General features: G+C 46.5%; 1 protein-coding gene across 1 annotated transcript in view; it reads right to left on the bottom strand.

Moving 5' to 3' along the window:
• Window positions 1–2,033: 2,033 nt before the first annotated feature.
• Window positions 2,034–15,760, bottom strand: part of LOC104461761 (sideroflexin-5) — a gene marked incomplete at its 5' end in the record, with an annotated part of 29,712 nt that continues 15,985 nt past the window's right edge. The window contains 3 exons of the mRNA XM_010073461.1: window positions 2,034–2,123; window positions 4,147–4,262; window positions 8,739–8,829. Of these exons, the coding sequence (XP_010071763.1) occupies window positions 2,034–2,123; window positions 4,147–4,262; window positions 8,739–8,829 (297 nt within the window). The remainder of the gene's footprint in view (window positions 2,124–4,146; window positions 4,263–8,738; window positions 8,830–15,760) is intronic.

Here is a 15,760-nt window from a genome sequence, read left to right as displayed (position 1 = left end):
ATATAAATTATATAAATGAAATATCTTGTTCTCTGGGATGATCTTTCTTGCATGAGCTCATCACCAAGGCATGGTTAGACTGGAACCAGTGCCTGTGTTAAGCTGGAACTAACACATGCAGCCCCTTTGGTGCAAAGCCTCGGTGTGAAAGGCGAAGAGAGCGAGCTCTGTAGTAAGAACACCACAAATTGGTGGCGTTTCTGAAGTGGCTGGCATGTGGACAGCTGAAAACAGAAGTCCTCTCAAGTGACAACGGCAAAGCGGCTTTGATGGGACTAGAAAGGCTGGAATCACGCATCTGAATTCGAAGCGGGGAAGTTGCCAAGATGCTGGGGTACAACAATAAGTGACAATCCCTGTTCTTCTTACATGCGACTGTGAGCAAGCCCTGAGTAAGGTAGTCCAGAGTAAGACACTCCAGAATAAAGCATGGTGACTCTTGAGCATCTCCCCAGCAGATCCTATGGGTAGATCATGGGCTGGGGGGATAAATCATGGGCTGGGGGACCGTCTGGGTGACACAGGGTCTTGGAGCAGGAAAGAGGCTGCAGAGCTTTTGTCAAGGAGGAGCAGAAAGCAAAAATCAAATACTTTGCATAAAATTAGGGGGACTAGAATCTACCCCATGCCCTTGTGCATCTTCAGCAGCCGTCTCCAAGAGGTGGTTCGCAGAAAGTGTCACCGAGGCTGTGCCCTGCCACAGGGAATCACCACAGTCCCTTTGAAAAAGAGAGGAAAACACTATATTTTGTCCAAAAAGGGCTGAAATATTTCCTTTACATATGCCAAACCAGAATTTGTTGCCCTGTTTCACCCCACACCCATGGGAGGAATTGATCTTGGTGAGAGCCAAGGTGCTGCTAAATTTTTCAATTTAGATGTTAAAAATCAGGCTCCAAACTTACAGAAGCAGCCCCAACCCTTCCGTTAAAGAGAGAAAACTGCCCAGGGCTATTTCTACAAGGGTAAACAAGGCAAATCAAAGCCATGGGTCAATCCCTAACCCTACTAATTGCTATTTACTTTGTCAGCAGAGTGTTTTAGAGCAGCCATTATCAACAGATTTGTTTAAAGAATGCTTCCAGCTTGGCTGTCCAGACACAGGTAGCAAGCCCTTTAGCACCCTCATCTTTCAATGCACTAATCAGTCTCCAAAGGTTGGCAAGGTGAATCCCCACCCCACGGATCGTTCACGCCCAACGAGCCGCTGATGGGTGTCCAAGGGAACCACTGGCACCCACCAGCTCCGAACAGGCTCAGCATCACTGGGCAGAAGAAAAAGCAGAGGTGTTGGAGAGGCAGGTGGGAGAACAGCCAAGGGAGAGGGCAGTTTGGGGTTTTTTTGCTGTTAAAAGCTCTACTAGGAGATAATTAGACATGAAATAATAACCCTGCCCTTTCCTGCCAACTCTCCGAGCGCTGATGCTCCCTGGAGACATCTGCCAGGAGAGATTCTGGCTGAAACAGTGATGGAAAGCGAATTTTTGCAGAATATGTGAAGCATATATTCTTCTGGGGAAGTCCAAGCCACAGGGTGTTGTTATCAAAAGAAAGCTCAAGTGGGTTCAAACTGGGCATGAGCAAGTCCAACAGTGGCCAAGGTGGTCTGGATGTGGTTTGCAGTCAGCAAGCCCTGATGGTCCTGACTGTGACTGAACACGAGCCAAGACCCCATGTGGCAGCTCTGATGTTTGCTGAAGGAAGGACCAAAAAGTTACAGACGCTTTTCCACTGAATTCTGAGAGTTTTGGCTCATGCTGACTACAGAATAGGGTTGTTCAAACTGCTGGGGTCTCAGAAAATTATCTGAAATTATTTAGAATTATTTAAAATTATTTAAAATAACCATATCGATACACAACCACATCGATATAACAGCTTACAACAATGGTCAAAAATGATGGGACATGAACATTTTAATAAAGAAAAAAAATCTTTGATGGACCAATGTTAAGAAATGTCAACGAATAACACCTCCTGCAGATCTTTTCTCCCTTCCCCTTGGAAAGCCCCCCCTTCGTACTGCCCAACACTTACTTTTCCAGTATGGACATAATAATTGGAGGTAGAACCAGTATAGGCATCGGCAGGACCACTCTGGTCAGGGCCGTTTCGAGCAGTGCCTGAAAAAGAAAAACAAACAAAGCATTTAAAACAAATCTCAGGATGTACCTGCGCTGAGCAATCACCCTGTGGGTGCAGAAATGGTTTGGCTGGCCTTTGTTCTGGTGCAAATGTCAAGGAATGTACCAACATACACTTTCAACTTTGCCATCAGCTATTTGTACACAACCTATTTTCATGCTTTGTTGCTACAATCGATGGGCTGGAGCCCATGCTTGGTTGTAAATCCAGAGGAATAAGCAGACACACCTAAGAGCTTCCTTAATTTCACTTTATGCGACCAAAAGTGCTCCAACATCTCAACATAATCCTACATGAACATGTTAGTGCTCCCTGGGGGAAAAAAAGAGAGGCCAAACGCCTGCCTGGAGGATGCTGTAAGGTGAAATATCTCAGTCTGGGCTGAGCAGCAGCTTCAACCCTTCCTCCTTTAACTGGATTTCATTTTCAATGATATGCTGGAGGAACGTAGCACCTTACTGCCTGCTCCAAGACTTGTTTCTGCTTTTTAATCACTGGTGGTGACTCCCCTCCCAGAAGACACCCAACGGCAGAGCTCCGCTTGTCCCTCCCCTGGTGCTTTCTCCCTGGCAAGACTCACCAAGAAGCGGCGAACAGAGCAGCCTGTCAGCATGATACGTATAAACCCCCCAAGATGAGACCTCGAGAAGATGATGGATGCTTTTCCAAGGTGTACAACCACCACCATGTCTTCATGGCCCTCTTCCGACCCCTTCGCCAGCACCCACCTAGGATGCCCCAAGCACCACGACCAAGCATGGGGCTTCGGCAGCCATAGGCAGAGGGTACTAAAGATTTTGGATGGGAATGCTGAAACTTATCCATATGGCCAGGCTTGGGAGCACTCGATCCTTCCAAACAGGAGAAGGTCTCAGATGTGCTACACGAAGGATCTGCCAAATTTTCCACGCCAAAACCCAGTAAGCTATTCAGGAAGAAGCATTGGGATTAGATGGCAGCGGAACAAAAGTTCTCCCAAGTCCCAAATTTGATGTTTAAACTGCACTTGCAGTATCTTCACTTTTGATATCTATTTTCTATGTTCTCTGCCTTCCCCTCGACCATTAGGACGGAGAGGGGGAAGCTGGGTCCTGAAGCCAATCACACAAGTGAGGAAAACTGGCTCCAATAAGTATCTCCGAGCCCTTCAACAGATTGTTTTAAGCTCCCTGTTAAACAACAATATGGAGAGCTATTAGAGATCTCCCATTTCTTGCCGAGGACTGTAAATCTGTACATTAATTGCTGTCTATGAAGTGCCTTAAGAGCCTTGGACAGAAGGAGCGAGAGAAATGCCAAGCATTATATTATTAACTCCTCTGCCTGGGCGTGTGCTTCGGTACATGCTTTACATCTCAGCTGAAAGCCCACTTGGAAACAACATGCCTCAGACAATCAGATGATGCTCACGAGACAAAACTAAGAAAGAAGAGAATAATTGCAGGCAGATGGCGGAGAGGGGAAGGTTACAGGGGAAAACAAAGCAGGTGTTAGGACGAGGATAAAAACATCTGGCGACCCTCGCAAAGCTTTGGTTGGCAGTTGTTATGCAGTTTTGACACTGCAAGGGTTAAAAAGCTACTCGGCTCAAACCTGAAGTCTTCCTCATTCAGAAAAAGGTGTAAGTTATCTTCGCTTCGCATTCAACGTGAACTGCTTATGAGTTTCCACAAAGAAATCCTAAGGCTGGGAACGTATCAGACTAGTACAGGATCATCCTGATGTCAATTTTCCAGACCATCAAGGTTGGCCACCAAATTTGCGACATGACACGAGCCTGTGGCCACCAGCACACTCTGTGTTGGGGCTACGGAACCGCACATGTGGGTACAAAGCAAGCATTAGTTTTTGCTGCTTTGCTCTTCCTGCAAGACAGGTGAAGCTCATCTCTTTCCAGCTCTTTCAAGCCATGGAATCCGACGGCTGTGGGATTTGTTGAGCCTAAACACCGGTTGCACGCAAGCTCACCCATGAATCGCCAGGAACATTGCAGGTACGTACGTGTTTTGCAGCAATTCTGGAAGACCCGACAATATTTCCGTTATTGTCCAAAACATCGATTCCTTCTTCCAGCTCTGTGTGCCTCATCAGGACAACGTTGCAGATATTGGCACTAGCTGTGGATGAGAAAAGCACGATGATTAGCGAGGCAGCCCTGGTCAATACCACATGGCAGGCTTCTGTTCGCCGTGACAGCCCTTCAGCTTCGCCTGCAGCCATCTGCCAAGAGGTTTCTGCAAGTCAAGAAGCCACTCTTATACCAAGACTCTTAAGAGGAGAATAATAATCTGGGTTTCTTAAGAGGAGAATAATAATCAAGATAATTTTCTTTTACTTTTTAGAATGCTAGAATTGTTTGTGTTGGAAGGGACCATGGAGGTCATCTAGTCCAACCCCCTGCAGGGTCATCTTCCACTAGACCAGGTTGCCCAGAGCCCCATCCAACCTGACCTTGAAAAAGGATCTCCTGCCACAATCAGAAACATATTGATGCAAAGAAATACCAGTATTTCCAGACGTTGGTGTTTGGCCATGCTCCCAACTCCCACAGTGATTCTTCACCCAACATTTTGACCTAGATGCCAACCATGTCCTTGCACTGGGCTACCAGTTGGTCTTGGCCAACCAGGCACCGCTGATTGACAGCTGCCTCTTCTGATGGCACATCCCAGAGCTGGCTTTAACTCCCCATACTAAGCCAGCAAACAAACTCTCCTTAAAGAATGGATTTTAGCAGGTATGATGGAAATACACTGATCTATGAAGGACAGCTTAGATCTGAGCTCTTAAAGAGAACAGAATTAATTTTTTTAATCAAATAAGACAAGGTTGAGCTGTTTCCATGGCCAGATATCCCATTAGTAGTGGTCCTGATGACTATTTGCCCTTATTTTACATTTTTGCAGGAAAAAAAAATGGCTCTGTGGACTTATTCTCAGTTAAAAACCTGCTTGTTTGCTTTAACAATATTTTTCCAAACTGTGACACAAACCAGCAATGCTTTGGAGGACTCTGGTTCCCAACACTCACACCTCCCCAGTATCATCCCTGCATTCACAGTGGGGGCAGAGGCGATTCTGGGACCCTTCTTGACCCTCCCCTTGCCCAGCCTGGGGCTTTTGTAGCCTTCTCGAGGTGACCCCAAATTCTGCTCCTCAAGTAACATCTTTGAGTTGAGGAACATCCTTCCCAGATGCAACTCCTCTCCAGGGTCCAAGCACCTCTTCAATTTTTCCAAAGAAAAGCTGCTAATTCCTCAAAAAGTTTTGGTTTTGAGAAACTGGCATTTTCCAGCACCCCCCCACCACCACCACATTTTGTTGTAAACTTTCCAACCAGAACTAACACAAACTCGCTATTGCTGCAAGTACCACTGCTTCCAAAAATGTGTTTCTGTACTGCTTGATGGGTTAATATTCGCTAATTAATCTCAATTCATGTCATATAACAAATGTCTAATTTTTTGAGGGTGGTGGGTGGGTGAGCCCTATACGAACGCAGCTCTCTGCAATCAAGGATGATTTGTGGTGACAAATGCTCCTTACACTCGAGAAGAAGAGGAACATACACACACGCACACTCTGTCTCTCTCTTTAATATTCAAACTGCCGGACCACTCTTCTCATCTATTAAAATCTCTGTGTTACCAACCCTCCAGCTCCTAATCCAAGATTAAAAAGAAAACAAGCCTTTAATTTAAAGCAAGTTGAGCCCCTCTTTTATTTTTTCTTTTCTAACACTCACATGCCCCATCCTTTTCTAGCTTTCCGTTAAGGCTGAACACATAAAACCACACCAGCAGAGATGCTCTGGCCAAGCCAGGATGCGCTCTTGCCATGCGAGACTCGTGGTGTCCAGACCTGAAGCTCCCACCGCATCTAGATGCTTCTCCAAGTCTCTGGATCCTATCAGAGCTTCATTGACCAGGTCCCAAATTCAAAGCCTAATTCCAGCCTGCTTGAGACAACCAAATGTCTTAGCTGCTCCCATTCTGTTTCAGGAAAATACTGAGCAAGCAGAAAAAACTGCTAATTTTTGGAAAACTTGGATTTTATGGAAGTCTCAAATACAGGGGGGAATGACAAAGAAATAAATATATACATAGACAATTTGACTTTCATAATTGGTAAAGAAATTGTGATAATTTGGAAACTACCTCTGTGAAAACACTTGGTGACACAGTGCAAACTGGGTTCAGATACAAAAGCAACCCACTACCCTGCTTCTATCTGTGTACTGAGATCCTTTCTATCAATATCAGCTTTGGGATGTCACCTTTGGGGTTTTGGGGGGTTTTCTCTGGTGTTTTTTTTTGCTACATACATCTCCAGTATAAAGCACACCATCACCACTGTCACCCTTTACCTTCGTGACAGCTATCCACACCCAGTGCTTGGGAAGAAGTGGGCAAACTGGGATCTCCGCAATAGCCCTGAGTGTTGATGTCCTTCACCATCTACATCTCCAAGAAAGCCTCAAGCCCCCTCTTGTTCAAATTCGGGAATTGTGGCTCTCCAGAACCCAGTGCCTACACACTCCTTCCCTTCTCCAGCACTGAAAACCTCCATGGAGAACAACTTCACCGCCCAAACAATGCGTTGGGTGGCCAACATCAAGCACAAACCCCTTTTGCATCAAGCCAGCCACTGGGTACGCAGAGCCTTGGCCATTTCCATGAGCTCTTCCACCCAGGATGGTTTATTGTATCTGTTCCCTGGGGTTGGGGAGGATTTTTAGAACAGTCTATGATTTTCAGCTACTACGAATGACCCTTGGAGGAAGTTGAGGGAGCAGCCTGACGTCCTGGAACCCATCTCCAGTGCCACCAGCCACGACGTGGGGAGCAATTGGAGCCTGCACCAGGGTACATCCATGACTGGCCCCAGCCTGGGTTATTCCCCGTGAGGTCTGGAGGACTCTGCAGATACATCCCCATGCCCTTCCCTCATCTTGGGGTCCCATGGTGAAGGTGGATTTCAAGGAGGAACCACGTATGTTAAATACGCCCTACAGGCAGCAGTTCCGCAGATATGGTTTAGCTTACTGGGCAAATGACCCAGAGAATGATGGTTCCATGACCCAGAGAAGACAGACACAACACGTGGAGCATCTTTGAGGGCAGTAAGACCCATAGACAAGTTTTCCCAGTACCTACCCCAGGCTTCCCAAGGCTTTCCAAGACTCTTTACAGACATCCCTGCTGGGAGTCTGGCTGTCTTTCACCTGGGCAGTAGCTGAGGTTCCCCAAGTCTCCATCTCTCATGATCCCTTGGGATGAGACACCAGAAAGCTCCGATGCGTACCTCCAGCTTTCCAGCTGCTATCAACCAGCACAACCCAGTCGAGGTCAGTGGGAGAGGGGGTCAAGGAAGGGCCAGGGAAGAACTGCTCAATGCCCTGGCTTTTCACATAAAAAAGGTGAAATTCTGCCTTTCTGCTGGGAGCTGGAGGTTCAAAAGCAACGGGAAGATGCGTCTTAATTAAACGCTTTGTCCAGGTCTGCAAACCAACAACTTGCAGTTTTCAAAACCACAAAACAGCAATTAGTGGGAGGATTCCTGATGTCCTGGCACATAACGAAGCACGGCAGTATGCAAATAAAATAAGAGCTAGAGAATTAATTACGGGTTAAACAATTTAATTATGGGTCTTCAATCAATGCCAACACAAGCGTAACCTCTTTCTCCACAAGCGTAACCTCTTTCTCCTCACATCTCGGTATGAAAATAGATCAACCCGGCGGCAAAGGCTTCCCGCGTGCACCTCTGACTCAAACCCAGCCTCGGAGCTGCCTCCCGGGTCTTGCACTCATGTCTGCTGCTCTCCTGGTTCTAAAAATCAAAAGAAAGCTGAAACCTTCTAAAAATATATTCCAGGAAAGTTCCAGGAAAACAATAACAACATCCACAGGTTCCTTATATAGAAGCAAAGTTCTCAGAAACAAGACTGAGCGCAACCTCCAGACTACAATCCCTGTTGCCTCCTGCTCTGCAGAAGGGGCAAGCAGCTGTATTTCTGGCATTAAAAAACAAAAAACATTAAAAAGGGCCAACAACCTGGGGCTTTTATAAAGAAACAAGCTTATGTAAAAAATAACCATAATGCCACTGGTTAGATAAGCAGCTAAAATAAGTCAGCAGCAGCCTTAATTCTTTACATGCTTTGGTTTTTCTTTAATCAGTGGCTCTTAGAAATCTGTATATTCAGAGCAGGAACATTTCATTGCTGTTTTATTGTAAATAATCCCCAACGCTACCACTTATTCGAAGATTTGATTTGACACGATTCAAATCAGATCTTGCAAATTAAACGCTCTCAAATTTAGATGGTTGACGACCAGTCAGCGCCAATCATTTTATAAACCGCTTGAGAGTGCAGCTTGATAAAGCTTCGTGAGCTGCCCCCGCCGGCAGCTTTGCATCATTTTCCTTCTGAAATGTTGCTTTGCACTAGCGTGTCGCTGTCTGCACCAACACAGGGACCCGTCCCGAGGGGAAGGAAGGCAGGAGTTAGGTGTTCATCCCAGTGGCTTCTATCCACTGGTAGGTTTACAGCCAACACTTTGAATACAGAGAAATAGGATTATTTCTTACCGACTGCAGGGAATGGCACAAACCTCTGGATCAAGAGGCGAGTGGCGGGGGTAAACTTGTTTGCTCTCTGAATCAGAACATTAAGGCCCACCTTTGAATAGAAAAAGAACAAAAAACCATCAGAGAAGCAGAAACATTTAGCTACAAGAAACAGGGCGGGTGCCACAGCTTGTAGAGAGCAGCAGAGCTCCCTGTGCAGAAGTCCTTGAGAACTAAACCCACACCGCAAGGTTTAGCTGTGTTGGGTTCAAACCTTGACTCAACATTGGGTTGAACCCAACAACTGGGTTTAAATGAAGGGTTAAACTCAACCGTTGGGTTTAAATGAGGGGTTGAACCCAATCACTGGGTTGAACCCAACCATTGGGTGGTGTTGGGTTGACGGTTGGACTTGATGATCCTTGAGGTCTTTTCCAACCTTAATGATTCCATGGTTCTATGATTCTATGATTCTATGATTGGGTTTAAACCCTTTCCAGCCAAAGGACAGGCTAGAAACCACTGCAATGCTGGTCGGTCATTCTGGAAATGTCCCTAGCTCCATTTTTACCCAGTTCACCAGCATTTTCCCCATTCATCAGAAAATCATTGGAGCTGTGACTCCTCACCCAGCTAGAAAAAAGCCAAATATCAGTGGTGGTGGTTGGCCCAACACAATTAGTTCCTCCTCCCAGGGTCTGTGCAAACTACACCACCCCACCGCAATGAAGACATTTGGGCTACAAAGGAGCTATTAATAGAAACAAGAGATAGCAGGCAGTTTATTATAATCATGGATCATTTTTTTGTTGTCTCCTCCAACACTTGAATAATGCAGAGCTCTCTGCAATTTTGCAGGGATCTAAGTCATTGCGTATGTTAATATAAACAGCACGGAGGAGAGCTGCTGCCTCGTCAGCCGGAGCGTGGTTGGATAGTAGCGATAGTCAGAGAATTTCCATCAAAATTTGCTTCAAGCAGAACTGGGGGTATTAATTAAACAAACCTATTCACAGGGAATGACTTCTGTCTTCAAATTACTCTCCGTTACAATATTTTATCTTTTTCATCCAAAAAAACCACTCCCAAACACACAAACAAAACCTAACAGCCACAAACCAGGGAATTTTAGGCCGAAAATGGAAGTTTATAGCAATGCATTGGCCAAAAAGTTTTCAGCCAAAAATGCAGCAAAATTTAAAAAAAAAAAAAAATCAGCCAAAGCCAAAAACCTGCCAGCAAATAGTGATTTGGGGACTTTAAAAAAAAAATGAAAAGAAAAGAAAAGCAAGGGAGAACATATTTTGCGAGCTGCTATATTATACATGCATCCGCGAGCATCTCGTCTTTCTGGATGCTGAGAGGAAGATGTTGAGAAGCACAATTGCCGGGTAAGCCTTGCATAAGCAGAGTCCGGGTTTTCAAAACCCAAGGAGCATTTCCAGAACCCCACGAGGCTTTCACCAGGACCCCAAGCACGAACCCTTCCTCCCATCCTCAGCCACCATGACTCGAGCGCTGAGCCCAAGAGAGCCACGGCGGTTCTTAGTCAGGGCAAGAATGAGGGTTTTGTCTTAAATTTTCTTCCCCCTCTGAAATGATGAATTTTTTTTAACATATTTGCAAAAATTTTTTTGACATATTTGTAAAACCTGAATGCTTCCAGAAACTGTAAAGCAGCGTAAAATGGGTGGCTTTAAGACTAAAGCTAAGACAGTCCTAAGCGTGGCTTTGCGGCTGGTGCCCCACGGATTCGGGAATTTCTAGCCTGGATACAGCTCATCCGTGTAGATGACCAATTTGGTTGGGTTTCCAGCCTCTACTTGTAGGTTTGATGGAAGGATTTGACCACAAAGTGGAAACGCAGCAGCTTTCGAAACAGAAAAGATGCAGCCGAGCTGGGGAGAGCCACCGCTGTGAGGCTGGTGGTAATAAAAGCATTTTACATTCAGATTCAATTTGGTGCTGCAGATGAACCAGCTCCTCCACTTACAGCAACCACCCCGCTGTGAATATGAAATGAAATGTTGCTATAGATTTAAATCCAATCTCCCAAATTCCCAACGCCAAGACTAGATTTAGGAAACTAATGAGGGTTTGTTTTTTACAGAGGTCACAAAGTGGGATGAGGGTAAACAGGTCAAGGAGAGCATCCGACGACGAGCAGGAGCTCCTCAACTTGAGACCATCAACAAGGAGAGCTTAATGAGTTTAATTCCCAGGAGCTGGTCAAAAACCACTGACTATCGAGGCAAAGTCACCCCTAAGAAAACAACCGCAGGAGTATGATCATTATCATCACCCTGCCTACAGCCTGAGTCACAGATTTGGGATCTACAATGTTGGCGCTGCACAAGCACGGACCAGGAGTCAGGTGGGATTCATCACACCAACCGTGGGACCTCCAGCTGGGCTCCCTTTGAAGCCCAACACAGAGAAATGAGCCTTTTCAAGGTTTTTTAGTCTTCTCCCAAGACAGACATTGGCGGGTGCTCATGCGAAACATCCCCAGCGGTGTCCGCTCCTCCCCGCTGACCATCAAAGGAGCCCAGGGACAGCTCAGATGGAGATATCTACGCTGGTGATGTCTCAACTCAGGCAAGACAAGTGCTCCTTCTTGCAGCTGGGAGTTCTGGGCATGGATTGGCAGTACTGGTTTCTGCCCTGTGACCCAGATCTGGGGACAAATCCAGCTTGTTTCAAATTGTCCAATTTTTTTTGAGATTTCTTTCTCCAGAGCAACTCCTTGACCTGGCTGTTGGAGCACCCTGACACGCCGGAGGGAGCCAGACACGGGGGATACGTTACACGGCGACTGCTCCTAACACCCCACAACACCAAACTGGGACCAAACGCTGTCAACAGGAGAGTAACCTTACTCAGGGCTCTACTACGCCTCCGGCAGCACTCTGCCCTTCCTCCCTCCCTCTTCTTCCAACACCAAGAATTCCTGCTATTTATTTTGCTACCGGTTTTGTTTTCAGCATCAACAACGCTATCTCAGCAGAAGGACGGAGTTTGCAGTGTCGAAGCCATACGATCAGACAATGCTGCAGTGGGTGCTTTTACTCCAGCCCCAGTTTCTGGTGTTGAGTGACTGTAATAATAAACCAAGATTTGTGTTTCCTTTTCTTTTCCTTCCCATCTCAACAGGTTCTGACATCATGTCCACCAAGACATGAGTTTTAAAAGCACAATGATTTTTGTGGGGGAAAAAAAATCCCTGTTTTATTTTTAAAATATAACTTTTTTTCTTTAAGACTTAATATTTTTGAAGCCAGAGAAACTACTTTGGGATGCCTGAAGTTGGCAACAACCAAGACATTTAATAAAGGTCTAAACCCACCCCTCTTAAACCAGTTCTAGAGCAGTAAATACATCAATGGGTCAAGAAGTTATTTCACCTGATTTTGGGAAGGAAATTTTACAAAATGATGGGGAAGCTCTCTTTATCAGTGAGTGTAGTGATAGGACAAGGAGTAACAGTTTTAAGTGGAAAGAGAGTTGATTTAGATCAGATATGAAGAAGAAATTTTTTACAATGAGGGTGGTGAGGCACTGGCCCAGGTTGCCCAGAGAAGCTGTGGATGCCCCATCCCTGGAGGGGTTCAAGGCCAGGCTGGATGAGGCTTTGGGCAACCTGGGCTGGTGGGAGGTGTCCCTGCCCATGGCAGGGGGTGGGACTGGGTGGGCTTGAAGGTCCCTTCCAACCCAAACCATTCTGGGATTCTGTGATTCTAAAATAAAGGAATACTAGGAGTCCAGCGAGCAAGGTGGACATTGGTTGGTAGATGATGCCACCTAAACGTCTCTCTAGATTTCATTAACTACGTTGGTGAGATCTCCCAAGATTTAAGGGAGTCAGCTTTCCCTGCAGTTGGTGCTGGCTTCTCCAGCTGACCTCGAAAGTCAACTTGGAAGGAGGAACTGTCTGCAAAGCAGCTCACCCTTCAGCCCTCCAACCACCAGCTTGCTGAATGAGAACACTAATCGGATCTGATGAGTCCCATACAGCCAAACAAAAGAAAAGAGCATTAGGAAAAGGAAGGAAAAAAAAAATAATTCATTAGGGCTGAGAGGTGAAGATGGAGGCAGAGAGATGGGAAACTGGGCTGTTCACCAACTGGAGCTTTACCAAGTCAAGGAGAACAGAATGGAGGAGTGTAAGGGAAGGGAAAGCAATAACGATCCAAGGGGAGAAGGAAGTTAGAGAGGAAAACGAGTAAGGAAAGGAGGTAACTTCAGTCACGTCCAGGATGACTGCAGAAGGGATGATGACCACAGTAGCCCCATAGTTCGATGCTTCAATGGAAGAAAATGGTTTAGTCTTGAGAAAGCAGCAAGATTGCAGGAGAAGCACAAGTAGGACAAGAAGGAATGAATGTTGATAATTAGACAAACTTGATTTGGCAGGTGATGGAGAAAGGACAATGGTTGGGTCCTATGCCAAGATCCTGCTGAGAGGCAACACCACACCTGGGGATGGTGGGGCTGGGCTGGAGCAGAAGGAAAGGACACAGATGAAAACAAATTTGGTGAAAACAAAGACACACCAGTGAAAAAACAGAGAAAATGCTGCAGAGAAGAACAAGGAGTTTGGAAGGTGGCAGTTGGTGGGGACCCCGCCATTGCCACGTACTCCTGAACCCAGAGGCAGGGTGACGGGCACCGGGTGCCTCCCCAGAGCACCGAGCGTCTTTGCTTCCTCTATGCCAAAGGCTTGAGGCTTTGGGAAAAGGCTGGTACAGCTCCAAGGGTTTATGGGCTCACTGGAGGAATCACCGGGCTGGGTTTCCAGTCTGAGTGATGGTACCACCCTTCTGGTGTCTGCTGGTATCTGGATATAGCATCTGTGAATCATTAGAGAAGAGGAGGTGCAGGAATGGGAGCTTTTGAGCACAGCTATCCAGATTTCAGAGCCAGGCACTGCTCCATTTAAAAACTTTAAGCAGCAAACAAAAGTTTATCACCACCTTCTACTATGATTTTCCTCCTGCTCCCAGCTCCCCGCAACGGCTCACCTCCAAGGAGGCTCCCGGCCATGCTCCATCCCCTCCCATCCCTCGCCCTACTTTGTACCGACTTCCTCCGGCTTCTAAGTGTTTCTTTACCGCCCTAAGTAGCGGCTAGTCCAGAGGGCAGTGGGTGGCCTCCCAGGGCGTCTCACAACCTGATTACGGGCATCACACCAAATTCGCAGGCTGTCAATGCGGCCGCTCCGCACGGCTCACAAACAATTATCAGGAAGAAGGAGCTGGGATTAGAAAAATCCACAGGGGCGCCTCCACCTAGAGAGGAGAGTGAAAAATTGCGGCCGTGTGTGTGTTAAGCGTGTGATGGGAGCGGGGAAGGAGGAACAACCCGCAGCCGGCAGTGCCAACGGCATGGGAAGGAGCAGGGTTGCTGCGTCCAAGGATGCTCTCCTTGCGCCAAGCTACACACAGTCAAGACCGAAAATTTAGTCCTGCAAGCTCCTCTCCTTCCTGAACATGGGGAAAAAGAAAAAAAAAAAAACCTCAAGATCCTGGGTTTTTTAATTTGCTCATTAATTTTACAAGTGTAATGAGCCAGCCCAAGTCTAATTTATCTAATTAAAGGTCTTAGATTGTCCTTCTAGCTTTGGTTAGACAGCCTCAAGCATCGCCTGGTTTTATGTTAAAGGACAGAGCTGTAAACATAACTTTTTACTGTTCTCACTCCCCGGCGTCAGAAGATTTTAAAACCTGCTTATTGCAGCAAACGTATCTCCTGTAAATGGTACCAGCGATACAGGTCGCTGGGAGCCAGGGCTGCAAGGGCAGGTATTGCCAAAGCCGGCTGTGACACAGCCATTACCATGCTAGATAATATTTTACAGCGATAATCCCAGGCGTGAACAGTCTTCACCTCTCAGCTTCCTTAGGAGAAGAAAAATAATTTTCTGCTGAAATCCCATGTGGTCATGACAACGTCTTGGTTTTTACGGGATGTTGTCAAGACAAAGCACATTTTGATTTTGCAAAATGCTAAATTTTTTGGTGGAGGGGGGAATCCAGCTTGTTTAAAAATATCATTCTCGCAATGTCCTTTGTCCAGAAGGAGCCTCTGCTTTAATCTGATCTCTCAGACCCCACAGGGCTTTGCTGATTAGACTCCTACACAACTTTTTTTTTTTTCCTGATACAGCTAAATATAAAATTTAGGACTTACAATTTTTGTGTAACCTCTGTGCTCGACCAGTTCTGACTGTTCTGAGATTCCTGCATGAATTACAATCTATGAACCCCGTGGGAACACAAGCAAATCTCAAAGACAAATGACAGAGAATTCAGAAGCTCTTGCAGAAACCCTACAGTAACTAGAGGAATTCCCAAAAAAGCTGTGTTTTCTTGTAAATAACATCACCAAGGCTTCTGCAGAGAAGAAAGTTTCCCAAGGACAATTTACTAAGACACTTAGACCAGTGAGGAGTGATTTACTCACCGCAAGAGCAGGAATTTGAGTCCTGGAGCATGTAGGTTTGAGTTTCAGCTCTGAAGAACTTCCTACCTTGGTCCCAACACCAAGTCACGTAGATTCTGTCTCCGATTCCCAATCGTGCGACAGAGCTGAGAGCCAAACCCACCCTCCCAGGAGCACCCCAAAGCCCCCCAGGGGCTCCCTGCTGAAGGTCACCGCAGCACGTGTGCTGCTCCATGGTGATAGCTCTGCCCTCACTCCTGTCCAAGCCATCTAGTCGTGTTTAACTTGTTGCTGGTTTCTCCTTCGAACTCCAGTTGTGGGCTCATGGAAGCACCAGCCTTCAGCGGGCTGGTAGGCTGGAGGGACTAAGCTCCACCTTGGCTCTGCTGGTGGCAACCAAAGCCTCACCTAAACCCTCCTTCTCTTCACCCCAAGCCAAGGAGAAGCCGCACGCTCCATTTCTGCACAGTGCAGGGACAAGGAAACAGCCAAAGAGACCCAACATCTCCCAACTGCTGCAGCAGTTTGCTGGATGAGAACTTATCCAAACCCACAGACCAACATCAAGAGTGTCGGGGCTCCTCAAACTGATCTGGACAAAG

This window comes from Pterocles gutturalis, unplaced genomic scaffold (genome assembly GCF_000699245.1).
Source record: "Pterocles gutturalis isolate BGI_N339 unplaced genomic scaffold, ASM69924v1 scaffold23706, whole genome shotgun sequence".
Taxonomy (NCBI): Eukaryota; Metazoa; Chordata; class Aves; order Pterocliformes; family Pteroclidae; genus Pterocles; species Pterocles gutturalis.
The sequence above is the reverse complement of the archived record's forward strand: the minus strand, read 5'-3'. Positions and strand labels throughout refer to the sequence as shown.